Below are 25632 nucleotides of genomic sequence, written 5' to 3'. Positions count from 1 at the left end.
AGGGAGATCAGCACTGGTGCCCCGTCTTTAGCGTCCAAGGAGACCAGCATTGTTGCCCGGTCTTTAGCATTCAGGGAGACCAGCAATGGTGCCCCGTCTTTAGCATCCAAGGAGACCAGCATTGTTGCCCGGTCTCTAGCAATCAGGGAGATCAGCACTGGTGCCCCGTCTTTAGCGTCCAAGGAGACCAGCATTGTTGCCCGGTCTCTAGCAATCAGGGAGATCAGCACCAGTGCCCAGTCTTTAGCGTCCAAGGAGACCAGCATTGTTGCCCGGTCTCTACCAATCAGGGAGACCAGCACTGGTGCCCAGTCTTTAGCGTCCAAGGAGACCAGCATTGTTGCCCGGTCTCTAGCAATCAGGGAGATCAGCACTGGTGCCCCGTCTTTAGCGTCCAAGGAGACCAGCATTGTTGCCCGGTCTCTAGCAATCAGGGAGACCAGCACAAGTGCCCAGTCTTTAGCGTCCAAGGAGACCAGAATTGTTGCCCGGTCTTTAGCATTCAGGGAGACCAGCAATGGTGCCCCGTCTTTAGCGTCCAAGGAGACCAGCATTGTTGCCCGGTCTCTAGCATTCAGGAAGATCAGCACCAGTGCCCAGTCTTTAGCATCCAAGGAGACCAGCATTGTTGCCCGGTCTCTAGCAATCAGGGAGATCAGCACTGGTGCCCCGTCTTTAGCGTCCAAGGAGACCAGCATTGTTGCCCGGTCTCTAGCAATCAGGGAGATCAGCACCAGTGCCCAGTCTTTAGCGTCCAAGAAGACCAGCATTGTTGCCCGGTCTCTAGCAATCAGGGAAATCAGCACTGGTTCCCCGTCTTTAGCGTCCAAGGAGACCAGCATTGTTGCCCGGTCTCTAGCAATCAGGGAGATCAGCAATGGTGCCCCGTCTTTAGCATCCAAGGAGACCAGCATTGTTGCCCGGTCTCTAGCAATCAGGGAGATCAGCACTGGTGCCCCGTCTTTAGCGTCCAAGGAGACCAGCATTGTTGCCCGGTCTCTAGCAATCAGGGAGATCAGCACTGGTGCCCCGTCTTTAGCGTCCAAGGAGACCAGCATTGTTGCCCGGTCTCTAGCAATCAGGGAGATCAGCACTGGTGCCCCGTCTTTAGCATCCAAGGAGACCAGCATTGTTGCCCGGTCTTTAGCATTCAGGGAGATCAGCACTGGTGCCCCATCTTTAGCGTCCAAGGAGACCAGCATTGTTGCCCGGTCTTTAGCATTCAGGGAGATCAGCACTGGTGCCCAGTCTTTAGCGTCCAAGGAGACCAGCATTGTTGCCCGGTCTCTAGCAATCAGGGAGATCAGCACTGGTGCCCCGTCTTTAGCGTCCAAGGAGACCAGCATTGTTGCCCAGTCTCTAGCAATCAGGGAGATCAGCACTGGTGCCCCGTCTTTAGCGTCCAAGGAGACCAGCATTGTTGCCCGGTCTCTAGCAATCAGGGAGATCAGCACTGGTGCCCCGTCTTTAGCGTCCTAGGAGACCAGCATTGTTGCCCGGTCTTTAGCATTCAGGGAGATCAGCACTGGTGCCCCGTCTTTAGCGTCCTAGGAGACCAGCATTGTTGCCCGGTCTCTAGCAATCAGGGAGATCAGCACCAGTGCCCAGTCTTTAGCATCCAAGGAGACCAGCATTGTTGCCCGGTCTCTAGCAATCAGGGAGATCAGCACTGGTGCCCCGTCTTTAGCATCCAAGGAGACCAGCATTGTTGCCCGGTCTCTAGCAATCAGGGAGATCAGCACCAGTGCCCAGTCTTTAGCGTCCTAGGAGACCAGCATTGTTGCCCGGTCTCTAGCAATCAGGGAGTTCAGCACCAGTGCCCAGTCTTTAGCGTCCTAGGAGACCAGCATTGTTGCCCGGTCTCTAGCAATCAGGGAGATCAGCACTGGTGCCCCGTCTTTAGCGTCCAAGGAGACCAGCATTGTTGCCCGGTCTCTAGCAATCAGGGAGATCAGCACTGGTGCCCCGTCTTTAGCGTCCAAGGAGACCAGCATTGTTGCCCGGTCTTTAGCATTCAGGGAGATCAGCACTGGTGCCCCGTCTTTAGCGTCCTAGGAGACCAGCATTGTTGCCCGGTCTCTAGCAATCAGGGAGATCAGCACTGGTGCCCCGTCTTTAGCGTCCAAGGAGACCAGCATTGTTGCCCGGTCTCTAGCAATCAGGGAGATCAGCACTGGTGCCCCGTCTTTAGCGTCCAAGGAGACCAGCATTGTTGCCCGGTCTCTAGCAATCAGGGAGATCAGCACTGGTGCCCCGTCTTTAGCGTCCAAGGAGACCAGCATTGTTGCCTGGTCTTTAGCGTCCAAGGAGACCAGCACCAGTGCCCAGTCTTTAGCGTCCAAGGAGACCAGCATTGTTGCCCGGTCTCTAGCAATCAGCGAGATCAGCACTGGTGCCCCGTCTTTAGCGTCCTAGGAGACCAGCATTGTTGCCCGGTCTCTAGCAATCAGGGAGATCAGCACTGGTGCCCCGTCTTTAGCGTCCTAGGAGACCAGCATTGTTGCCCGGTCTCTAGCAATCAGGGAGATCAGCACTGGTGCCCCGTCTTTAGCGTCCAAGGAGACCAGCATTGTTGCCCGGTCTCTAGCAATCAGGGAGATCAGCACGGGTGCCCCGTCTTTAGCATCCAAGGAGACCAGCATTGTTGCCCGGTCTCTAGCAATCAGGGAGATCAGCACTGGTGCCCCGTCTTTAGCGTCCTAGGAGACCAGCATTGTTGCCCGGTCTCTAGCAATCAGGGAGATCAGCACTGGTGCCCAGTCTTTAGCGTCCAAGGAGACCAGCATTGTTGCCCGGTCTCTAGCAATCAGGGAGATCAGCACTGGTGCCCCGTCTTTAGCGTCCAAGGAGACCAGCATTGTTGCCCGGTCTCTAGCAATCAGGGAGATCAGCACTGGTGCCCAGTCTTTAGCGTCCAAGGAGACCAGCATTGTTGCCCGGTCTCTAGCAATCAGGGAGATCAGCACTGGTGCCCCGTCTTTAGCGTCCAAGGAGACCAGCATTGTTGCCCGGTCTTTAGCATTCAGGGAGACCAGCAATGGTGCCCCGTCTTTAGCATCCAAGGAGACCAGCATTGTTGCCCGGTCTCTAGCAATCAGGGAGATCAGCACTGGTGCCCCGTCTTTAGCGTCCAAGGAGACCAGTATTGTTGCCCGGTCTTTAGCGTCCAAGGAGACCAGCATTGTTGCCCGGTCTCTAGCAATCAGGGAGATCAGCACTGGTGCCCCGTCTTTAGCATCCAAGGAGACCAGCATTGTTGCCCGGTCTCTAGCAATCAGGGAGATCAGCACTGGTGCCCCGTCTTTAGCATCCAAGGAGACCAGCATTGTTGCCCGGTCTCTAGCATTCAGGGAGATCAGCACTGGTGCCCCGTCTTTAGCGTCCTAGGAGACCAGCATTGTTGCCCGGTCTCTAGCAATCAGGGAGATCAGCAATGGTGCCCCGTCTTTAGCGTCCAAGGAGACCAGCATTGTTGCCCGGTCTCTAGCAATCAGGGAGGTCAGCACTGGTGCCCCGTCTTTAGCGTCCAAGGAGACCAGCATTGTTGCCCGGTCTCTAGCAATCAGGGAGATCAGCACTGGTGCCCCGTCTTTAGCATCCAAGGAGACCAGCATTGTTGCCCGGTCTCTAGCAATCAGGGAGATCAGCACTGGTGCCCCGTCTTTAGCGTCCAAGGAGACCAGCATTGTTGCCCGGTTTCTAGCAATCAGGGAGATCAGCACTGGTGCCCCGTCTTTAGCATCCAAGGAGACCAGCATTGTTGCCCGGTCTCTAGCAATCAGGGAGATCAGCACTGGTGCCCCGTCTTTAGCGTCCAAGGAGACCAGCATTGTTGCCCGGTCTCTAGCAATCAGGGAGATCAGCACTGGTGCCCCGTCTTTAGCGTCCAAGGAGACCAGTATTGTTGCCCGGTCTTTAGCGTCCAAGGAGACCAGCATTGTTGCCCGGTCTTTAGCGTCCAGGGAGATCAGCACCAGTGCCAGTCTTTAGGGTCTAGGGAGACCAGCACCGATGCCCTGTCCTAAACATCCAGGGAAAGCGGTGCTCTATATTAAGCAGCCAGGAAAATCAGCACTGGTGACCCATCTTAAGTGTCCAGGTAGATCGGTGCCCCGTCTTCTGCATCCAGGAAGACCGAGTAGCACCGGTGCTCTGTCTTTAGCGTCCAGGGAGAGTAGCACCGGTGTCCTAGAGACCAGCTCCAGTGCCTTGCTTACTCCTTACTTAATACACTATATCAGCAATTTTCGAGCGATATCACAGGCATGTCTCAGGTTTCCACCCCTGCCCCCAACCTCTCCCCCGCAGTCTGGTTCCACTGGATACGGGAGGACCCCAGCAAATGTTGCCACTCTAATTTTAGCAAACAATATAGTGATGGCCCCTATGAGGAGAAGTATGCCTGGTCCTTCCTCGTCGTTTGGTGAGAATTGTGATCATCATCATCATCAACATGGTATAAGTCACAGTCCAGTTTCAAAGAACAAATTTAAAAACTTGTTCTTTTGTCATATTTTATACAAGAGACCAGTGAGGTCATCCAGCCCACGGGCCTCACTTCATGGTTTTATACCAGAGACCAGTGAAGGAGGCCATCCAGCCACCGTCCTCACGAGGCCTGAAGTATTTCCCTAATAGGACCCTCCATCTCTTGTCTCACAGAGGGTTGTATCTTCTGCAAGTGTAGCCCTCAGAATAGGCCCTTCACTTCACCCCATCCACTCTATCCTCTTCACACGGGGATCTGTGGAAGTGCTGAAACATTGAACATAGATATATCTTTCATTTATTCCCAAACAAATACCTGTCAACACCAGACCCCAGCTCATCATCAGCCTTATTTGGTCATCTGTGCTCAATACGTCCAGGAATTACTTTTTCTAAATATTGAAGAATTGACCGTAGGCCTACAAACCTCTGATAGTAACCTAAAATAATGGGTAGGTTTCCCAGCTGTCTAGAAGCAGGCGCTGTTTTCCTCATTGTGTTAGAGGCCTCAGTATTTCCATTAAATTATTTTGATAGATTGAATCAGATCTACTAGTCTCCTCTGTATATCCGCTAAGCCAGTCCGAATTCAATCTCCTTCCTATGCCTCCAAGGATGTGGTGCCATCTCTCTATTTTGACTACAAAAAATAAGGCTGCATGGTCTAACTTTACACTGTCTGACGAAGACGAGATACTCAAAACAATAATATCAATGGTTCCCTCAAACCACTTCAGTGATCTTATACCCGCCAAACTCATCAAAGAGCCTAGGTCCTCCATACCCCCACTTTGGTTGAGAATTGTCAGTGCATCTCTCTCCAAGGGTACGATTCCGGATTACATAAGATAGGGCATATTACCCCAATCCCTAAAAAGGGAAATGTTGTCTTGTTTATCCTCAGCAATTTCCATCCTATTACTAACACTATGACACTAGCAAAACTACTAGAGAAATGCGTACACTTACAACTCTGCAACCACATCGAACAATTTCAGCTCCTTGACCATTCCCAATCTGGTTTCAGAATAGATCATAGCACTGAAACGGCTATGACATACATTGAAAATGACGGTTTTAGACTACTTGATCAGAACGAACCCTGCCTACTTATACTCCGGGATCTCTTCTTTGCGTTTGATATGGTCAAACATGACAATATGGTAGACCTGTTGGGGTAAAGGATGGGCTTATCTGGTCCCATTTTAAATTGGTTTTCCTTGCTCCTTCCTAATTGATCTCAACAAATCAAAGTCAATCAATCCCTGTCTGACATTACTCTGGTCTTGACGGAAGTACCTCAAGGATCCACACTCTCACCCACGCTATTCAACTTGTTCATGGAACCTCTTACCGAAATTATTGCACACTCATATTTAAAACACCAGATCTTTGTTGATGGCATACAAATGTATATGAACATTTCCTCACTTGAAGATATCAAAACTCTTAACTGTGCCCTACTGAAAACCCAACAATGGTTAACACGCAATCAACTTATGCTCAATACGCTCCACAGGGAATTTCTCCTGATAGCCCACCACAACCTCTCCTCTCCCATAGAGGAATGACTCAAACAGTTTACAGCGCTGAACTGCGCCCCACATGTTGTTGATTGCACTAGATTGTTATGCATTTCATTGGGCAAATACCTGAATATTCAAGATCACATCAGTGCAACTACCAGAGGAGCCAATTTCCATTTGAATATACTAAGAAAAATGAAACCCTTCTTACCCCCACACGGCTTTCAAACAACAGTCCAATCCCTAGTCATCTCTCGCCTAGACTACGGGAGTACTATTCCTTGCAGGTCTACCCAAAGCCAGGCCAGGTCCGTTAAGGGCCACTCTAAACTCAGCTGCTAGACTCATCACGGGATTCATTAAACGCGACCACATTATACCGGACCTGAAGTATCTCAAATGGCTCCCGTTTGAAGCGAGAATTCAGTTTATGATACCCTGCGTGATCCATAAGGCTCTTCATCACAACACACCTTTCTACCTGGCAAAACTACTTGACCTATTAGGTGGGAGTCGCTCTCTAAGAATTTGTAATTCTCTATTGTTGAAGCCACAGAAGTTCAACATAAAGAAAACATACAATCGTTTCTTTTCAGGTCTTGCTTCTAGAATATGGAACACAATTCCTCCTGAAACTAGGTCTAATACTTTGACTACCTCCTTCAAAAAAGAATTTGAAAAGCTGAATACATACCTTCAGCATGAATTACAGATGATATCCATGAGTCCTGATTTCTCTGAGTCAGACTATCCTTCCTATATTAATTTCTATATCCTGTGTATTCTTAGTTCATTCCTAGTTCATTTGTTATCATTGTATATATTTTGTTGCTTGCCTGTTCTTTTCTGCTTTTGAAGCTGCTACTTATTTGCTATTTGTACAACAGATTGCTAACTGGATTCTTACTTGTTCATTGCCTATTTTTTTCCATGTTAAACTTGTTTTGGTATTTATACTGTGCTCTGATACCGGGACGGGGCATGTTTGTGCTGTACAAAACTCCCTAAATAAATACGCGCCTGAGAACCATGGGCCAGATGTACTACCCGTTTTTGCATGCAGAAACGGGTTTGCGACCCGTTTGCACATGCAAAAACCTATTACAAAGGCCATGTACAAACCCTGTTTAGCGAGTTGCAATGTATTTGTGACTCGCTAAATAGGATTTGCGACTCGCAATTGGGAAGGGGCACTCCAAGGGCATCCCTTCCTAATTGCGACTCGCTACTCTATGTAAGAATGTTTTGCCTCCGCAATTGTGGTAGCAAAACACTCGCAATTTACCGCCCTCTTCAAGAGGGTGGTTATGCATTCACAAATGGAAAGGGGTCCCCAGGGACCCCTTCCCCTTTGCAAATGCAGGGGGAAATATTTTTTAGGGGCAGGCAGTGGTCCCAGGCACCACTACCTGCCCTTAAAAAATGAAACAAAAACTTTTATTTTTGTAAAATTTTTAAATGCATTCCGTTTTCCTTTAAGAAGCGCGACTCGCAAAATGACATCGTCGTACATCTGACCCCATATCTGTTTCCTTTTCGGGTACTTTTCCTTCTTAGTCATACAGTTACCGTTCACGCGCCTGTCTCTCACATATCTGCGCTCTTGCTTGGTTGCATCGGCATTGGGCCTTGGTTCAGTCCTGTTGGCCTTGTCCATTAGAGTCCGTGTCTTGTGACTGACAAAATACAGACCAGTCACCGATGGAGTCCGTCCCACCGACCTTTAGTGGCATTCTGACTGAAATAAGGGGTGCCCAGTTCATGTAAAGTGACATCATCCCTAGCGCCTGTATCAGAGAGCACTATTGGAGGCGCTTGAAGCCACATGGAATCATCTCCATCATTCAAACAGGTGAAAGATGTTACTTTCCTTCACCTGGAGGGGAATGCCCAGAGCAGGGCCTCCCCAGCTCTCAGAAAGAGTGGGGGAGGGCTCTTTTTTATCTCTTTTACACTCCAGCACACCAGAGTCGTCATCCAGGGCATAATTTGTAAGAAAGATATCTACATCAGGAGACCGAGACGCATTGTCCCTTTCCTATATTTAACCCCTCCCATGCTCATGACTGTTGCCCTGTGCTCATGACGGGCTGAGCTCATCATGACCCGCCCGGCGCTCACACGCCGGTATAATTCCCCTGCTGTGCTGAGCGTTCTAAAGAAACGGGCGTGGTCGTGACAAGCTCAGCTCGTCATGAGCACAGCGCCACTCTGCTGCATGACGAGCCGAGCTCGTCATGAGCACTGGGGCACATTGCTCGTACTGTACTGGTGCAGTAGTGGGTGTAATGGCACCACCACATGTGCACCAGCTTCACTGTGGCAAAGAAAGGCTGAAAGAGACCGAACCAATGAATGATGCTCTGCTGGACGAAGGGTCCCTCTGGCTCCCATTGGCAAAGAGCTCCGAGCCAGTAGACAGCATTGTTTATTTATTTATGCATATTTATACGGCGCAGACATCACCCAAAGGTTCCGGGAGATTTACAGTAGACATATTTTATTACCTGGAAATTACAGATGGTTTAAAATTGCCAAATACTATCAAAACAGTATACTTCTCTCACCACAAAGGCAGAGCCACTGAATTTCAGGGCCGGCTCCTTCATGTGGGCGGAGGAGCGTCGCCCCACTGCTTTCTCGCAGTGCCAGAAGCAGAAACATAAAATGGTATTATAAATACCATTTAATGTTTCTGGTTCTCTCACTGCGAGAAAGCAGAAGGGTTTGGTTGGGGGCGGGCGGGCCTGCCTGAGGGCAGGGGAGGAGTGGCTAGCCCATTGTTGTGGGCCCTGACTGTTAGCCGACCAAACTAGTCATGCGCACTCTCCATTTTCTCCATGTAGGCTGCATGCAGCCTACATGGAGAAAATGGCCTCCCCACAGACGCTTGTGAGGTCGGCGTCCCAGCCAATCACACCACTGCCATTGCAGCGGTGTGATTGGCCTAGGGGAGGTAAGGGGAGGGGAGGGAAGCTGCCTGCCTGCTTCCTGTTGCAAAGGACGACGCGGGACTGGGCCGCCGAAGGAAAGTTTTGTTTTTTTTAATTACCAAAGCACCCCATCCGTGAGTCATGCCAGCCGCCATTGCTAGAATTATGCGATTGTGCAGCCGCAGCGTTTTTTGCATAAATATAGGTTTGCTGCATTTGCCCCATAATTCATCATCTGCTGCATAATCTGCTGATTTTGACACAAAAAAAAATGTTTTTAACTCTAACGGTTCAAAAGTTGCTAAAAATGCAGTGATCATTTGTTTTGTGGAAGGCCCTTTGCAAAGCTAGACTGGTCACCTTTCTGTGGCTTATTGCTACATTTTTGTGTTAAACTGGAACTAATGAGGTGCAACCAATGCCCAGGCAGGGTTAACAAGTGTAAAAATGACAAAATAATGAAGCAATATGATGTTAAAGTATGCCACGCTACGCCGCATGATTTGCCTATTCATGTTGCATAATTAACTCAACCCTGTCGCATAACTTAGCTCTCCCCTGCCGCATAGTTCCAGTGGACCCGCCCATAGGGTGCATTGTATGCCGTTTAGAGAGAAACATTTCCTCTCTCCAACTTCTGTCTCCACCCGAACCAGCAGTTTTTTCTTCACTTCAGCTGGCATTTACATAACTGATTTATTCCAGTGACTGAACCAAGGCAGCGCCTTGAGACCCTCAGGGCTGATTTGAGCGCTTTATAAATCCTTGATTGATTGGAACACACTAACGGTGATTGTGAGACTGGCATTGTACTTCCTAGCATTTTCTAATAATGCTTTCCCAGATATATATATATATATATATAGTAATTTGTGCTGCATAACTAAATACTTATAAGGTCCCAAAAGCAAGACCTATTGGCTATGCCAATGCTTGTTTTAAGGGTCGGTGGCGCGGCGCCTTACCCAGTTCAGGAGTAGCTTAGGCCGCGTGGCACTAGTGAACCTTCTAGAAGATTCCTGGACTAGCCGCGGGTTGGGGTAGCGCCTTACGTGCAGGAGTAGTTTAGGCCCCTGGCACTAGGGACCCTTCTAGAAGATTCCGCCTTACCCCGTGCAGGAGTAGTCTAGACCCCCGTGGCACTAGGGACCCTTCTAGAAGATTTCTGGACTAGCCACGGGTTGGGGTAGCGCCTTACCCCCATGCAGGAGTAATATAGGCCTGCCTTGCACCAGTGAACATTCTAAAAGATGCCTCGACTAACCACGGGTTGGGGTAGCGCCTTACCCAGTGCAGGAGTAGTTTAGGCCCCGTGGCACTAGGGACCCTTCTAGAAGATTCCTGGGCTAGCCACTAGTTGGGGTAGCGCCTGACCCAGTGCAGGCACTAGTGAACCTTCTAGAAGATTCCTGGGCTAGCCACTAGTTGGGGTAGCGCCTTACCCAGTGCAGGAGTAGTCTAGACCCCATGGCACTAGTGAACCTTCTAGAAGATTTCTGGACTAGCCACAAGTTGAGGTAGCGCCTTACCCAGTGCAGGAGTAGTTTAGGCGCCGTGGCACTAGTGAACCTTCTAAATGATGCCTCGACTAACCACGGTTTGTGGTAGCGCCTTACCCAGTGCTGGAGTAGTTTAGGCCCTATGGCACTAGTGACCCTTCTAGAAGATTTCTGGACTAGCCACGAGTTGAGGTAGCGCCTTACCCAGTGCTGGCGTAGTTTAGGCGCCATGGCACTAGTGAACCTTCTAAATGATGCCTCGACTAACCACGGGTTGGGGTAGCGCCTTACACAGTGCTGGAGTAGTTTAGGCGCCGTGGGACTAGTGAACCTTCTAAATGATGCCTCGACTAACCACGGTTTGTGGTAGCGCCTTACCCAGTGCAGGAGTAGTTTAGGCGCCGTGGCACTAGTGAACCTTCTAAATGATGCCTCGACTAACCACGGTTTGTGGTAGCGCCTTACCCAGTGCTGGAGTAGTTTAGGCCCTGTGGCACTAGTGACCCTTCTAGAAGATTTCTGGACTAGCCACGAGTTGAGGTAGCACCTTACCCAGTGCTGGCGTAGTTTAGGCGCCGTGGCACTAGTGAACCTTCTAAATGATGCCTCGACTAAACACGGGTTGGGGTAGCGCCTTACCCAGTGCAGGAGTAGTTTAGGCGCCGTGGCACTAGTGAACCTTCTAAATGATGCCTCGACTAACCACGGTTTGTGGTAGCGCCTTACCCAGTGCAGGAGTAGTTTAGGCGCCGTGGCACTAGTGAACCTTCTAAATGATGCCTCGACTAACCACGGTTTGTGGTAGCGCCTTACCCAGTGTTGGAGTAGTTTAGGCCCTGTGGCACTAGTGACCCTTCTAGAAGATTTCTGGACTAGCCATGAGTTGAGGTAGCACCTTACCCAGTGCTGGCGTAGTTTAGGCGCCGTGGCACTATTGAACCTTCTAAATGATGCCTCGACTAAACACGGGTTGGGGTAGCGCCTTATCCAGTGCTGAAGTAGTTTAGGCGCCGTGGCACTATTGAACCTTCTAAATGATGCCTCGACTAACCACGGGTTGGGGTAGCGCCTTATCCAGTGCAGGAGTAGTTTAGGCGCTGTGGCACTAGTGAACCTTCTAAATGATGCCTCGACTAACCACGGGTTGGGGTAGCGCCTTACCTCAGAGTGCACCAGTACAGACGGTCTCATAAGTAGCATCGGAAAGGGTAATAATGACACCTGTTATTGACTTCACTTCCGAGGCGCAGAGCTGTGACAGAAAGGGATGTATCTCTAAATTATTTAATACAACTATGGTGTGTTGTGAGAAGGACGCACCTGCCCTTGCATCTTCTCAACCCCTCCCCACCCCCCAATCATTAAGAACCCTGTTTTGTTTCAGGCAGGAGCTTTAATTAAACCGCGGCGCGGCCTTCTTCGGGGTCGATGCGAGTTATCCCGAACACGGCGCTAAGCATGTATTTGACACCGCGGGCTCCAGCGGGGGCTCCCTGCAGGTACCCCCCCCCCCCTGTAATCCATCCATTACTGACCATATGCTCCCATAGGGGCCCGGGGACAGCAGCGACCTGTCTACAATCTGGCAGGGATCTGGACTCCGCCGATAATTTGTGAATAGTCATGTCGCTGCTGGTCGAAGGGTTAAGTGCCCTGCGCCTGGGGGGTGGGGGGACCCTAGGGGCAGGGGCTGTTAGGAACCTGATCTCCTGCCAGCCCCCTCCTCTGCCCCCAGCCCACCAATAACGGGACCCACAGGACTCCGAGGAGGGAACGCAGCCCGCATATATTTCAAATATTGGCTAATTAACGCGCCGTCCCCTCAGCAGGGCAGCGATCGGGACCAGGGCAGGTGTCTTTGGAGGTAGGGGGACCAGATTCTGAGAACCGAAAACCGGATCACGCCAGAAATAAAAGTAGGACTGATGCCTTTAGTCTTACTTCTAGATCTGGATCTGCTCTGTCCGGGTTTTTGCGTAGCCTTGTAAATATGTACCTATATATATAGATATATGCAGTAGACTTTTAAGCGTGTGTGGGCACACACAATTTGTGTGTGTGTGTATGTATATATATAAAAAAATTAGCGAAGATTCGTCAAACAGCGCCAAAGTTATTGGGAAAACAAAATACGCTTTTCTTATGGAAACTAGGTTCTAACTATAACTACCTACTGGCGACTGCCAGTAGGTTTTATTTATTATATATATATATATATATATATATATATATATATATGTGTGTATATATATATATATATATATATGTATATATATATATGTGTATATATATGTGTATATATATATATATATATATATATATATATATATATATTACCTACTGGCGGTCGCCAGTAGGTATATATAGTTAGGATTTTTTCTCTATGGGATTTTTGAAAATTCTATGTCTAATAACTTTGGCGTTTGTGGACGGAATTGGCTGAAATTTTCAGGAAAATGGCACATTTTGTTTCTGAGCAGCCCTTGAAAATTTGGGGGGGGTTCGTCAAGGGGGGGCCGAGAAAAAAGGGGGGTCCCAAAACGTGTTTTTAACATTGAGTTTTCCATAGGGCGGTTGGCCTCACTTTTAGCCCGAACGGCTGAATGGATTTGCACGAAACTTGGCAAAATTGTAGGGACTGGTAGCCCGATGTGCCTTTTGTAGGTCTCAATATATGTGCTACAGTGGATTTTGAGAAATTAACGTTTAAAAAAAGATATATATCTGTAACAGCGGACCGGGCAGCGCTCCAGGACGCGTACTTTTCGCGCAACGGAGCTTTGTGAAGCGAAGCTGATTGGTTCTCCGGCGTCTGTCAACATTCCAAACAGTCCGTAGCGGCCGCCATCTTGTCTCTCGGTAGGATCGAGAGACAAGAGGAGGCGAAAGCGAAGGGGCAAATGACCATAAGGGGGAATAGTAGATCCTCGCTGACCCCCTAGGTTTGATGTGGAGGTTTTAAAAGGGCCCCGCGGGGCAAAAAAAAAAAATAATAATAATAATCGAACGGCTGAATGGATTTGCACGAAACTTGGTAAAATATTAGGGACTGGTAGCCCGATGTGCCTTTGCTAGGTCTCAATATATGTGCTCCAGTGGATTTTGAGAAATTAACGTTCAAAAAAAGATATATATCTGTAACAGCGCTCCGCTTCGCGTAACGGAGGTTTGCGAAGCTGATTGGTCATTCTGTCACTGGGCTATAGTTGGGCTACATCTGGCTGATATTTGGGCTACATTTGTTTTTTTTCGTCTCTGGCGGCCATCTTTGGGCTACATTGGGCTACATTGGGCTTCATTGGGCTTCATTGGGCTACATTGGGCTACATTTGGGCTCCAACATATATATAGGCCAATGTAGCCCAATATATATTTTTCAAAGTTAATTTTCGTAAAAACCACTGGAGCATATATCTTGAGACATAGCAAAGGCACATCGGGCTACCAGTCCCTACAATTTTGCCAAGTTTCGTGGAAATCCATTCAGCCGTTCGAGCTAAAAGTGAGTCCAACCGCCCTATGGAAATGAAGGAAATGAATGGGTAATTTGTAATTAGCAAATAGCTCATCGCAAACTAGGAATGGTAAAGAATCGCTATTTATTCCTTAAAGTTCGCTATTTAGGAAATGCAAAAAACTTTGATGATACATATGGCGGTTCATCTCTAACAAGATAAGAAGCATAGGGATAGATTTATGATGACTGGCGCATCACCAGGGATGTGTTAGTCATTCTGTGCCGCTGTTCCGTCACCTATGGTGTGCTGCATTTACAATGCGGCGCATCATGGGGCAAAAACAGCACAGATGCGTGATGTATCTGTGCCGTAAAGGTGGCGCATTGCTGGAGTTGTATCGCAAGTGTGATGAAGCTCCAGCAAGGGTCGGGGGTGCCCCTGTCGCAGGGTTTCTGTTCTCACACAGAACTGTGGACAGAGGATTGGAACCTCGGCGAATTAGGGTGTCCCAAAACTCACCTTAGTAATCAAAAACCCCTTAGCAAGCTAGGTACAGTGTCACATTGGATATAACAAACTCTCAATGTTTAGACAATCCAGAATATGAACTTATAGTACCTCAGGATACGTGGAACTCATGAACAGTCGGTCGTTATATATTTCTTAGAAACCAGAACATGGAGTTAAGAAGAACACATGTGTATTTGAAATGTTTATTTACTAATGCCGTCTTCTCAGGCGTAGTATCTTAGATAATACAAGTACACATATTATCAGTAGCAAAATTACCAGCATAGTTACTAGTACATAAAAAGCGAATGGTGACAGTATGTTAACATGCTGTAAATGAATAAGAGTTAGCAACACTTATAAGCAGCCGCGGGCCGTGGAGGGAGTTACGGTGGGGCAGGGAGGCAGGGAGGGGGAGGGGCAGGGTGGAGAGGGCTCCACCCTGCTTCTCCCCCTCCCCGCCTCCCTGCCTCACCGTAACTCCCTCCACGGCCCGCGGCTGCTTATATCTCACCCTCCCTAATACACATATTATATTATTTGCTAAGAAGGTCTCTTTGTGTTGGTTTAGGGCGTGCCCATACTTTAGTGTCTTAGATTTGAAGGAATCGCATCAGCATACACCAGCTCTCTCTTCATGTGAACCGCATCAAGTGTTGTGTATGTGTGTTCGGCAAAGCAATATAAAACCCGCCTCATGCCCAGAATTGGCAGAAGTTGCACTTATGTTATGAGTATGAAGTCGTGGAGATCAGACCTCATAACAATTCTGTATCGTGTTGTTCTTGAAACTTTAGCACTCGCTGTACAGATATAGTTTAACAAGCAAAGCAGATAGTAGAGCAATAACATATTATTCTCATGTAAACCACGATGAACTACTAGGTTGAAAGCTAAAGCAACAACTAAGCTTCGTGTGCAGAAGTTGCAAAAAAGGAAAAATGGCGTTTAAACCGGTAATGAGCCCATGCTAACTTAACACGGGGTAAAGATATCCAGGACCTAGATGACACCTCCCCATGATCCGGAAACGAACTGAATAAGATAATAGAAGTGCCATCTCATGAGAGCAGATTGCAAGTTTATATGTGGACGGTCCGCAAGGTAAAGCATTAAAAACTAGGAAAATTTAATGCTAAAGAAAAATAAAACAGCCAAGTACTTTATCGAGTCTTAAGCCAATAGGCAAGGTAAATAATAAAAACTTGACAAATAAGTCAATGAATTGTCAATGAAATGCTAGTACTCAGCATATCAAACATGAAAAAGGTCTATGACATAACTGTGTATGCAAAATAAGCTGCAACAGCCTCCAATAGGAAGTCACCGTCTTCATCCGAAAACAGTTCAGCCATCCAATTTAAAAGCGGAAAAGAACATACGTGCTCTCCCAGCACCGGATCCTCTATCACCATCAGAGGACAGCTCGGTGGGTTTTCAAGAAAGCTCTGTTCCAAGAAAGACTGTGTTGCCGCCAGTAAATTCCAGGGACCAATTAGTCCATGCATCAATGCCACAGCCATAATCCTTTCGCCAGGACAAACCAACTCGTGAGTAATGATAGGAGTCATCAGCTGATTAAAGTCGACGTCAGGAGAAACCGGTCCGCAGAGACACAAATCAATGGCCCAATCGAAATCACAGGTCAGGCAGTGAAATACAGGCTGGACACAGGTGAAGTAGGAGAATCGAAAAGATAATCCATATGCCGTGCTTAATATCGCCAACGGCATTGTGCCATAATATTCTAGCATGCGATTGCGGAACAGTGTCAGCAGCTGCAGGGCGGGAGGTTGCATAGGAGGGACATCCATATTTAAAAATGTAAAAAAGCACAAGAGCGTCCGCTGGTAATGCAAGTAAAAATGGCAATCCACGAAGCAGAGTGGAAAAAATAGAATGAAAGAAAGCAGGGATGACTCCAAAGATTTTCTCAAATGAAGTCACGAGACCACTGGTAACAACTTTAAAAAAGTGCGCCAGGGCCTTTGTGGAGGATGCGTTAAAGATAGTCCGAACCATCTTGCTGAAATGGAAAGGCAAATCTGAATTGAAAAGGGTCTGCACCTCTGTACGGGTGTTCGCTATGTGAAGCACGAAAGTTTCACGGGCCGAACTCAAGGCCACCTCTCTCTGAGACAAAAGAGCTCTTATTCTTGCCATGCCGTTGAAATCTGCTCCCAAGGTTGGTATTTGTGGCGAGATTGAAAACTCCCTATGTTCATGTGTGGGAGGAAATAGAACATTTCTGCAGCAAATAACCCGTTCACTTACTGTTACGATAAAAGGAATACTTTTAATTAACCCAGAACAATCTTCATTATTGAGCATCAAATAACTACCATTTTCCAACAACTTGAACGTGGGGATGATAGCAGGAACTGGCGTGCCTTGCAACACGCAAGCCATATTTGGTCGGTGTTTGTTGCATGAACCGTGTAACTGTATGTGCCTACACATTAGTGAATGATCTGGCGTCTCAGTGCATTCCTCTCCATTCAGATAAACTTCTTGATCATCTTTGAAACATCTGTATGTGTATGGAAGCGACCAGACCTCATGAAGAAAAGCACTACCTAAAGGTTCATAACGACCTATTGGTATATATTTCATACAATTTGAAAACTTATATAAAGCAAAAGGCAGCGTTATTAAACCGTGGATAAGGCACGTTGCCAAAAAACCCGCAATCCTCTGCTGATGATGTCACTGAGCATGTCATGAATGATGTAATATGTGACATCATCAACAGTGGATTACGGGTAATAGTATCTCTAGTTTACTCCCCTATAGCTGTCTTTCTTTTAACATAAGTGTCTGTTTCCTTCCCTTATACTTACTGTTTTTGGTTCGCTTCTGGTTCGCGTACCGGCGAGCGAACTGGGAAGCGAACTAAGAGAAATAGAGGTTGGCACAGTTCCAAATATTGTACCAATTTTTTAATAACGGGGAGGTAGTTCTGAAAAGAACTTTTTTTTTATTGTTTTTGTTGTTTTATATTTTTTTTATTATTTTTCGGAACATTTTTTTACTTTTTTTGAATTTTTCTGAACAGTTTTATATTTTTTTGGGTTTTTCTTGGAGGGGGCAATGAAAACGATTCATTGTAAAGGGCTCAACAGGAGCAACAAAACAAAAAAAAAGTATTTATTATTTTGGGCGTTTCGTACAAACTTGCATATGATAGTCAATAGCTCTGTTGATCAGAGTGATGCTTCTTTCTCCGTAGCAAATGAATCCATCGCAAAATACGCAGATGTGTTTTACTTCACCAAATCTCATTTGTATATTTGGCACCATCTCCCTGCCCTCTGGTCCCGTTACTTCCGGTACAACAGATCTTCTGGCCATAATAGGGAGATTATCTAGGTCGTTCCGAAACTGTGCAGCACTGTAGTTGTTAGGATGCCACCTAGTCATATGGCGATGCATTGTGTAGTTTCCGAAACTGTATTTTTTCTCGGTTCCTCTGGACAGTCTATCTTGACATATAAGGCAAGTTACGTATCTTGCATTTACTTTTTTCTGACCTTTGGGAATTTTAAAAAATTGCCAAATGAAGTTTTCTTTCCGGTGAGACGTCCTGGGCTCCTCAGGCAAAAACTGCCTCTCTTCGTGCTCGTCGTTCTGTTCCTCTTCTTCCTCTTCTTGTTGAATTATAACTTGAGCAGGTGGTCCACTCTTCCTTGGATGTGGTGGAGGTGGTGGGGAAGCACCAGCTGAAGCTACTAAAGAAGCCATTGCTCAGTGATCACAAAGGGTCTTTCTCTCACAATGATGAAAGTCAGAGTGAGGAAAGAAGGAGGGATTTTCATCATTTGGGAAAAACAAGAGTTCTCAACCAATGAAAAGTGTTCATTTTAGATTATATGACCTAGTCTTACATCATTAGGAAACCAAAAGTGAAATGAACCAATGAAAAGTGTTATTACCAAGTCACATGACCTGCTGTGTTTACGTTAAGCGCTTTGCAGGGCCTCCCGGTTTGCTTCCAGAAACCTGCGCTTTGCGACTCGCTTCGCGTACCAGTTCGCTAACGTAGCACGTCATATGACGTATCACGCGACAACGTGAAACGTCATGCGGACGGGAGGCGTCACGATGTTGTTTTCTAATGCGGCAGTTGCGGTAAAGAAACGTTTACCGGCTCGCGGTCTATTTCGCGGCATCAAGGTCAGCTAACGGGAAGCTTCCCGATTCGCGAAGCGGGAACGAAGAAAAAAAAATATTAAAAAAAAAAATTATTCATAAACATATAAAATATCTTTTTGGATTTAAAGAAGAATACATTTTACAGCTACAGATATTAGCTGTTAAAAAACCAATGAAATTCACTGAAAAAACCATAGGTTATAGACCATATATAGTTAGGAATTAGCATTTACAAAACCTTGAAAATTCACTGAAAAAACCATAGGTTATAGACCATATATAGTTAGGAATTAGCATTTACAAAACCTTATTTTACTCACACAAAACCATTGAAATTCCATATATAGTTAGTTGCACTAACTATATATCGCGCACCCGCAATCCACTGCTGATGATGTCACATATTACATCATTCATGACATGGTCAGTGACATCACTGATGACATCACTGATGACATCTCAAATGACATCACTGATGACATCACTGATGACATCTCAAATGACATCACTGATGACATCATGACACACCAATACCAGTTACTACATACGCACTCACTGATTCCTACGTCTACACACACATTCACTCATTCACCCATACAATCACTCATACATACAGTCACTCATTATTACAACACTATCATATGCACTCATACACCTATGCAGACACTCACACACTGCCACTCATCCATGGAGTTACTCACACACCTAGTCAGTCCTGTAAAGAATCAATCACACTTCCATTTCCTCATCTATACAGTTAAACACAGAACACCATACTTCAGTGACATCACTGATGACATCACTGATGACACCTCAAATGACATCACTGATGACATCTCAAATGACATCACTGATGACATCATGACACACCAATACCAGTTACTACATACGCACTCACTGATTCCTACGTCTACACACACATTCACTCATTCACCCATACAATCACTCATACATACAGTCACTCATTATTACAACACTATCATATGCACTCATACACCTAGTCAGTCCTGTGAAGAATCAATCACACTTCGATTTCCTCATCTATACAGTTAAACACAGAACACCATACTTTTTCACACATATACTAACACATACTTACTCTCTTATACAATCACTGATACAAGTACACATTGATATGCACAGAGTCACACACCTCCCAGCCAGCCACACACACACTCAGTCTTCCATACATCCACTCATTCTTCAATATGTAAAACATATTTAAACTTTACAAAAACACACAGACACTAGATGATGTCATTTGAGATGTCATCAGTGATGTCATCAGTGATGTCATTTGAGATGTCATCAGTGATGTCATCAGTGATGTCACTGACCATGTCATGAATGATGTAATATGTGACATCATCAGCAGTGGATTGCGGGTGCGCGATATATAGTTAGTGCAACTAACTATATATGGAATTTCAATGGTTTTGTGTGAGTAAAATAAGGTTTTGTAAATGCTAATTCCTAACTATATATGGTCTATAACCTATGGTTTTTTCAGTGAATTTTCAAGGTTTTGTAAATGCTAATTCCTAACTATATATGGTCTATAACCTATGGTTTTTTCAGTGAATATATATATATGTATATATATATTCACACCCATATACAAATATACAGGCATACTTATACTATGCTACATTTAATTTACATTATCTGGCAGGGTATGCACCCTATTCTCCCTGCCCTGCTCCCCACCCTGTCTCCCCTCTGCTGGGAGCATGCAGCCGAGCTCCTCCTGTGCGGCCTGACGGAAACCGAAATAAATGGCATCATTTTTTAATTTTTCCCAAAACCCATGTAAAGAGATTATGTCTTCCAAATCTCCTTAAAATCGCAGTTGCCTGAACTTTGTCCCAAAAACTGGGACATTTATTCAAAATGGAGACATTTATTGGGACAGGACACTGAAAACCGGGACTGTCCGGGGAAAACCCGGACGTCTGGTCACCCTATTGGAGGGCCGGACCCCATGTTAGCACCAGTTTCTGGTCGAAAACGAAACTGTACAATGTAGATTATTGACAGAAGTGACGTGCAGCTGCATCATCATGTGTGGCTCAATGGTTAGAGTGGCAGACCCTGATGCAGAAGTCTAGCCAGGGACCAGGGTTCAATTCCCCTCCTTGGCGGGTCTTGGGCTCAAAATTCCACGGACCTGATAATTCTCGCCTCGGTGCCTATTCCAATCATGGAGTCCCACTCTGCAACTCTGGGCAATAGCTTGCTTAATCTCCACAACGGCCCCCACAACGCTAAGGATGCCTGGCCTCCACCTTGGGGGTGCCCAGGAGTGGACACCTCACAGGGAAAGCCAGGATGAGTTCCACAGCAGTATTCGTACAAGCGCCTTGAGACCCTTGCGGGTGAGTAGTGCGCTATACAAGTATCAATTTACATTTTACATTTACATTTTACAGTGGAATGGGAGGGTCCCTCTGCAGTACTGGCTCCAGGTACAAGGTGGGCACAGATTGGGGGGCCACAAGTAGAGCCCTCAATAGGTTCAATGTCTTCCTGGGGCAGAGTGTGTGAGTGTAACCTGTAGTAAAGGGGGTCGGACACAGAGGGGTCCAGGTGTGAGGTCCACGAGTAGGGAGAGTCCATACATGCACCAGTGCTTAATTTGTAAACAAATAATAATAACAAGTGCCAGGGCTCTCGCCAGGAGACCACTGCAGCTTGCACCACACATTACCCTACTAGGCTATCAACAAGAGTACAATGCAACGAGTAACCATCATACAAGGCCCAATTCAGACCATTTCAGGTCCCCAGAGCTATAAGAATGGCTTGGGCGACCGGTAATAGTATTTTTAATGTATCTTGAATTAAAAATTAAGTGTTGTTGTGGTCATCTCTAAATTAGCCAGACAGCGCCACCTTGCACAGACTTTCACAAGCGCTGGTGTTGACAATTAAGTGCTGGTGCCGAGCACTGGAAACTACCAGCTTAAATTAACCCCTTGCCTGCTGATGACGAGCCCAGCTCGTCATGAGACACAGTGGAGCTGTGCATCATGACGAGCTGGGCTCGTCATAACGGCCGTGCCACTCCCCTGCGCAGCGAATTCCACGCCTGTGCGGACGTTCTACGGGAGTGGGCGGAGTCATAACGAGCCCAGCTCGTCATGAGCACAGCTGCACTGTGCCTCATGACGAGCCCAGCTCGTCATGAGCGCTGCGCGCGGTCCCTCCCCCCCCCCGCACCGCGGGGGAATTACCCTCGCGGTTAAGGGGTTAAGGACTGTAATAAACCCCATTCAGACAGAAGACTCCTGATTTTTAAAGCAAAAAAAATGCTTTTTTTCGCCTTCTCCTCCCTGAAATTGCCTTTACTTCAGTAGAAGTCAATGGGGGAAGGCCATTCTCCCGATTATCTTTTTTTTAACTCTGCCACTTTCCTCGTCTAAAATGTTGGCATGCATGGGAGAGGGCTTCTCAATGGAAAAATAGGTTGCCAGAGTTGAATGGAAGAAACTTTGTCATGGTGGGGAGAGTTCAGAGTGGGGTACAAGGAAGCAAACGCTGGCCACACATGTTATCAGCAGCAGGCAGCTGTAGAGCTGGAGGGGTCTGTATGTTATAAATTTGTCTGCTGGACGGTCCAAAAAGAAGTGACTAACCAAAATCTGAGCCTCATCTGGTGGCATCTTCTAAACCAAATCTGTGTGCTTCAACAACCCATCCTAGTGCATTATGAAGAAACCTGGTGCTGCAGACACTGTTCAAAGTGCGTAAAAAACAGCTGCACTCCTCTCTTAGTGGCCTCCATGTGGTCAGCATTAGAGAGACAGAGACATGTTATGTGAATTTGTAGAGCAGCAGCTATTCACCCATGAGGGTATCCAGGCGCTGAGCAGGGCAGGCCTGAGCGGGAGGAGGAGATCCTGGCTATTTCGTCTGGAAGAGCCATGTCCTGAGGTTCCTTCAGAAGTCAATGAGGAAGGGGGAGGTTCTGAGGTGTTTCCGGTAGGGTGGTCCAGTTCTCGGCTGCTATGAGAAGGAGCGTCCTCGACTTCTGGTCTTCCTGATGCAAAGGTGTGCTCTTGCCTGGTCTTAAGACATAGGGCCTTACTTGCAGTTTGGGGACACGTCCTCTGGCACAAACGTGGCGGGTGCCCTGTCCGTCGTATTACAAGTGCATTATAGTCCGTATCGTTCTAAATACGGTAAACTGGATACCTGCCCCATTTTTCAGGTTTCCCATTCTGCTAGTCTGTAAACATGGCTCAAAGTCACCTTCACTGTGACTCACACAATCTCTGAAGCATCATTCTGATTGGATGTGCACTATATCTGGGAAGCCAAGGTTTCCTCCAACTTCTTTTCTTCGTTCCTTGATTTCCTACCTTTGCTCCCACCCCTTTCGCTTGTCCTTAGAGTCCTTAATAGGTGATCAGCGACTGATAACACAGAAGCTTGGGTGAAGCTAGAGGTGCATTTGGATGGGTGACCGAGGAAGAGAGAGTGACAGGTCACTGTATGAGAGCAAGATAGAGACAGGTAACGTGACAGGAGTGAAGTGAGAGTAGAAGCCTGTGATGGAGGGATAGAGTCAGAGAAATGACAGGTGGGGTAGGTACAGAGGGGGTGGTAAATGCATGCACTGATCTATAAATGCAAAGCGATGTTCTCTGAAATATTGATCATAACTATAGGAAAATTGATGGCTCGACTAATGCAAAGCTATACCTACAGCTGTGTACTTTAACCTATGATATTGTATTATAATTGTATTTATATAGCGCTTACTACCCATGACGAGGCGTAAAACCTGTAAGTAAGGCATGTTGACAGATGTATTGGTATATACATGTAAACACAGGTATGTTAGAGAGGTGTGTCTCATGTTGGTCCCCCGAGGAGCGGACCTATGCCGCATTTCTAGGCTATCCACATGAAATAAATAAACTTATACTGATTCCACATGGGAGCTGTTCACACACTCAGTGGTCATCCTCAATATGTGTCATGGTCTCATCCTCACCTGCACCTCCACTGAACACCCCAGCATTAAACAGTGGTGGATGTACATAGCTTACAAAAGTGGTGCGGGCTATGCATTTACACCAATAGAACTATTAAACTGTAGTTGGCCTTCAGCAGAAGATGCATAAATGTTATGTGAAAATTGAAACACTAACCTGATCCTCTCTCTCTTTAGGGCTGTACGCACCACTGAAAGAAATATTTGGTGACCATGCTCCGGCTGTAGTTCCTGTCCCCGTACTCGACTTACCTGACCAGCAGGTCCTACATATGACCTGCTGGCTCAGTACATGAGTTTCAAGATCTACCAGAAGCCACACATCCACCGAAGAGTTTCCACGCAAGAAGCTTTGAGGGCGGCACCGACTTCCTGGAGGATCACGAGATGACAGAGGAGCGTTGGCACCATCTGGACTGGCAAAGGATGGAGAGGAAGGTTGCCCGCTGAGGCTGGACCACTGCTGCACTTGAAATTGATTGGATGCCAGACTGATGGTAGAAGTGGTAGCCGCCACACAGGAGTTGCTGATACTCGTTGATCTGTTGTTCCTACAGCAGATTAGCGGACCCGTGTAGGTGGTGGACATGTCTCAGTTCTTCAGTTTGGACACAGCTGTAACATCCATATCCAGGTGCTAAAAGTACCTTAGTTTCCTAAAAAACTATGATTTGTGAGACAATAAACAGCTAGCTCTACACTGGGTGATATTTTTAGAATAATCAACATCACAAATCTAACTAGCCTTTAGTTACCTTTCCTGATAAGTGTTTTATGGGAGCTGGGTACACCAGTCTGTGGATTTTCCTTGTCCTGGTTGAGATGGCAATATCTAAAACAGAATGTTTTTTTTTAGATCCTTCTGGCACACAGAAAAGAAACAATGACTTGCCACAATCCCTTTCTACAATCACTTAAGCAGAGGTTTCCAGACCAAGAATTAATGAAAGAGAAGTGGGTGAGGTGCAGCAATTTTCACACAGCTCCAGCTTTTCGAAGGTTTAAGCCGACGCCTGGAGAAGGGTTAGCAGTAAAGTGGCCAAGCGTCCTGGGCATCCCAGGACAGTTTTCTGTGTGTGTTTTAACCCTCTTTCTTAACAAATTAAAGTACATTTAGTGAGTTTCCTTGTTTTCCGAGTGGTCCAACTGAACATAGAGGGAGGCAAGTTTTCCTATGTTCGAGTACGAAATTACTTTGCAGCCTCCAGCAAAAACGCGATTTCGTTCACCCCGGTGGCACTAAGTATAAAGGTTGAATTTAATTCAATTTAATGCATTGTCTCTGTTTTACATTTTGGTGAGTGCTATCACAGGGCTGGTGGTGCAGAGTGCGACAATGTTTGTTGGCGACCCCAATGACCATCTCCGCCACGGATTTCCTCACTACCACCCGTTAACAGTGCCCCTCAAGTATTCATAACCACACTCTCTCTCAGATGCATTTAATTAGTTTCCGTAGTGTCAATCATACACAGAGACAATCAATCATACATGTGTAAATCAGTGTATAGGAAATTTGATATAAGACAGGACTACAAGGTGTAAGAGTCATACGTCATCCATACTGGTAGACAGGATAGTTCAAGAGTGCTTGGTCTGGAGAAGCACAAACTCAGAATTTTAAACATAACACCATGGTTGGAGGTTCTCTTTAAAAATAAGAATACATTTCTACCCAAATGAACACTTTTTGCAACATTAGGATAACGAAAGACAGGATAATATCATAAGGCTCTAACCTATACCTTGAAGTTTGATGACAGTTTATAGCTCACTGTTCTATGCTAGGATTTTAACTTATTAGCTGCAAGTAACAAAAGGATCTCTCTGACAAAGGCAGTAACCCAATAAGCTATTTACATTATATGCACTTTGTGATCTGCATGGTGCACATTCTTTGCATCAGGCATATTAACCCTCTGTGCTACCTTATGATGAGTCAAAACTTCCACAAGGCAGAACTCTGATCTTGCTCCAGCAAGAACATTGATCACCAGAGTTATCTTGACATATTTATTGTTGCCTGAAAATTGCTGGAGGCAAGGAGCGTGGCATCAGGTGCTTTTA

The 25632-nt window shown here is 46.5% G+C and overlaps 1 protein-coding gene across 1 annotated transcript in view; it reads left to right on the top strand.

Moving 5' to 3' along the window:
* The window catches only part of DPH6 (diphthamine biosynthesis 6), a 484410-nt gene extending 459724 nt beyond the window's left edge, over nt 1–24686 (top strand). Inside the window, exon 15 of the mRNA XM_078659430.1 lies at nt 23743–24686. Within this exon, the coding sequence (XP_078515556.1) occupies nt 23743–23861 (119 nt within the window). The 3' untranslated portion in view covers nt 23862–24686. The remainder of the gene's footprint in view (nt 1–23742) is intronic.
* Nucleotides 24687–25632: the final 946 nt, after the last annotated feature.

This window comes from Lissotriton helveticus, chromosome 9 (assembly GCF_964261635.1).
Source record: "Lissotriton helveticus chromosome 9, aLisHel1.1, whole genome shotgun sequence".
NCBI lineage: Eukaryota > Metazoa > Chordata > Amphibia > Caudata > Salamandridae > Lissotriton > Lissotriton helveticus.
The sequence above is the reverse complement of the archived record's forward strand: the minus strand, read 5'-3'. Positions and strand labels throughout refer to the sequence as shown.